The following is a 3,166-nucleotide window of genomic DNA, read 5'->3' as shown; positions in this document are numbered from 1 at the left end:
ATGGCTGTCATCACTGACGTATGACCATTCAACTGTGGTCTATGCACTGGGTGTAGACTGCCATAACTGACGGCAACACTAGGGTGGACTTTGCTCACATATGTTTGTGATGGCCATCGGAGGGTGGCTTCCCTCTGGGCCTGACTGTACTTGCATCCATGTTTTTTTGTCTTCATCCCCAAATGCTGAAGAAAGCTGAGTCAGCAAGAAAGGGTTTTGGTCTGAAAATCTCAGCCTTTCTTATTATACTTTATCTCTCTTTTTTGATGTGGCATTCACTCATGCCCTCCAACAATGTAACTGCTGTCCAGAGCTCCTTTTTGTCTTTATTAATTTTTAAAGTGTCTTCTTTATTGACATAGTTGTAGATGACTATGAGAGAGTAACTGTTTACTGTGTCATCTTGCTATCCTCAACTGGTAAGGCTATTTCTACTGGTACTTAATAATAGTAAATGAATAAATCATATATTTTTCAAAAATCGAATGCAGCTGTGAAATGAGTGGACTATTCTATGCATAAAAATATAAATAATAATCACAAAATGCATTGAAACACTGAGTTCAAGTAGTGTTTTAAAAATTAAGAATATGGGCATAGTGCAAAATCATAAGGACAAAGGGAAGATGTGAGTTAGCTTTTGAAAGCCAAGAGACTATGATCATGAAGGACACACAGAGGACCAAGGTCTTGTTATGTTATAGGACTCTTTCCCTAATGAGTTTATTTATGTAGGACATATACTTTGTGTGTTTTTCTAGAATATGTGACAATTTATTTTTATCAAATTGAGAAAAGAAGCTAATATCAGAATTAGCAGCATCTGTGGAAGCTATTAATTCTGATATTCACTTATTTTCTTTATTTGACAAAATGGGAGACCTGGTGGCCTGGTGATTATTCATTGAGTTGCTTATTGTTCCAAACTACCAGCCCCTCCTCCAGAGAAAGGCTGGGCTTTCTACTCTTGTGAAGAGTTACAGTCTTGGAAACTCATAGGGGCAGCAATGAGCTTGGGTTTGTTTTGTTGTACATCCTAGTAGATTTTAATTAGTCATAAAAGTTCGGAGGGATCTAGAGTCAAATCCCTGAGAATGACCAAGTAAAAGTAAATATTGTGTTTATGGAGAAGGGTGCCTTGACAAGAGATAATTCATTAGATTGTGTCACTTTTTATTTATCAATAACAAAATGATAACTAAAAAGCAAGAGAATTACCAGTGTAGATGACATTTAACAGGAGAAATGAGTTAAATTTTGCAGTTATCTGTACTTGATAATTTAATCTAATTGTAATAAAAACTCAGTTCATAAGATTATGTCTTTTAGCCTGGGAGACCCTGCTTGATGAACGATTTGAATTTTGATGAAACACACTGGTGACCTTCAGGTATTTGCTGTTGCTCTTTTCCATCTTATGGTTAGCAGTATCTTTAACATTCGGTACTTCAGTGCATCCTTTGCTGACGTTTTGATTTTCAGATATAATGTTCATAACCCCAAAGAAAAATGACATAAGAATAGCAAAGCTATTGATAGTGAAAAGCAATAACAATAAAAAAATTATCAAGACATTCAACTCACTTCAGAACGGACATATGAGAGCATAGTAATAAGAACAGAGCAAAGTCTTCTGTTGAGGACTATTTTAGTGTGTGTACGTGTTAGTGTGCACATCTTAGTGCTGTAATAATTATGCTCATGACTGCTTACCGAAAGCTTGGTGATTTGAGCCTACCTCGCTGTTAGGCATTAGAAAGACACAGCAATCTTCTTCCAAAAAGATTACAACCTACTCTGTCACATGGAGTTGCTGTAACAGGAAATTGGCTCAATGAGTCCCAACAATGACAATACTATTAATATGAAGTTTACCTAATAAAGGTGACAACCTGCAATACATTTTACTTTATGACAAAGAATCCTTTGCTAGATGCCATAGTACACTTTATGTATTTATATATATAAACACACACTTATATACACTCATATATGTTATAATATATGCTTTATGTGTGTATAGTGAATATGTGTATATTCTACCCCTGTAAACAGTATCAGAAACCAACAGAAGGTACTATGAGTCATCATTAATTTGATGGTTTTGTTTTATATATATATGTAATAGTATAATATATGTACACTATACTTAAAAACAGTAAGCTGTAGATGCAAATAAATTTGGAGTAAAATTGGGAATTAGTATAAAATGTAGAGATAAACAGAAGAATTTGTAAGTGATATTTGTAATTTGAATGACTACTCTGATACCTGAAATAAAACAAAATGACTTATTTTGTCATAACAGTGCAAAAAAATCAAATACCAAATCTGTATAAAAATTTGAACTCATTAATTATTCATTTGTATTAACAGGAACCAACATTACAAGTTAGACATTAGAGTCAACGTGCTTGTAGTGAAGAACTAATTGGACCAGAAGACATTATAATATCCATTGAATTTTATCACACACACCAGTGTTCTTTTATAATCTTATACCTAAATGAATTTCAAATAATAAACAACAATATTACATTAATTGAAAAATAGTTGTGGGAAAGTGCAAGAAATAACACAACAAGACTGTGTTACATAATTTGACTAATATTTCAGAAATCTTACTGTTAACCAGACCTATACTGTACATCAATGAATGGGAGATTATCAGGTGTTTAATAAGATCAACTATGACAAAAGAGAAGAAGATAATTATTAACTGTCATTACTGGATTCCCTAGCAAATCTTGGAGGTCATGTGATTTCACACAACATTTCTAATTTCAACATTAATTAGGTGAAATAGAGCAGAAATACAAGTCAACGATGAGAAACCATACATCAGTGACTACATTCATACTTCTGGGACTGACAGATAATCCTCAAATGAACGTTCTGGTGTTTATTGTTTTGTTTGTCACTTACACATTGAGTGTAACTGGAAATCTGACCATCATTGTACTCGTTTTGGTGGATCCCCATCTTAAAACTGCCATGTACTTTTTCCTCAAAAACTTTTCCTTTTTAGAGATTTCTTTCACTACTGTCTGTATTCCAAGATTCCTATATAGCTTATCAACTGGGGATAAGAGCATTACCTATTTTGCTTGTGTTTCTCAAATGTTTTTTGTCCTCCTCTTGGGAGCTACAGAATTTTTTCTCCTGG

At 33.7% G+C, this 3,166-nt stretch overlaps 1 protein-coding gene across 1 annotated transcript in view; it reads left to right on the top strand.

The window, feature by feature from the left end:
- The first annotated feature begins 2,808 nt into the window (after positions 1 to 2,808).
- Positions 2,809 to 3,166, top strand: part of LOC101648546 (olfactory receptor 6C2-like) — a 1,054-nt gene continuing 696 nt past the window's right edge. Inside the window, exon 1 of the mRNA XM_030885428.1 lies at positions 2,809 to 3,164. Coding sequence (XP_030741288.1) covers positions 2,827 to 3,164 — 338 coding nt within the window. The 5' untranslated portion in view covers positions 2,809 to 2,826. The remainder of the gene's footprint in view (positions 3,165 to 3,166) is intronic.

The sequence above is a fragment of the Echinops telfairi genome, unplaced genomic scaffold, assembly GCF_000313985.2.
Source record: "Echinops telfairi isolate 266 unplaced genomic scaffold, ASM31398v2 ScPeMD7_2;HRSCAF=8, whole genome shotgun sequence".
Classification (NCBI taxonomy): Eukaryota; Metazoa; Chordata; class Mammalia; order Afrosoricida; family Tenrecidae; genus Echinops; species Echinops telfairi.
The sequence above is the reverse complement of the archived record's forward strand: the minus strand, read 5'-3'. Positions and strand labels throughout refer to the sequence as shown.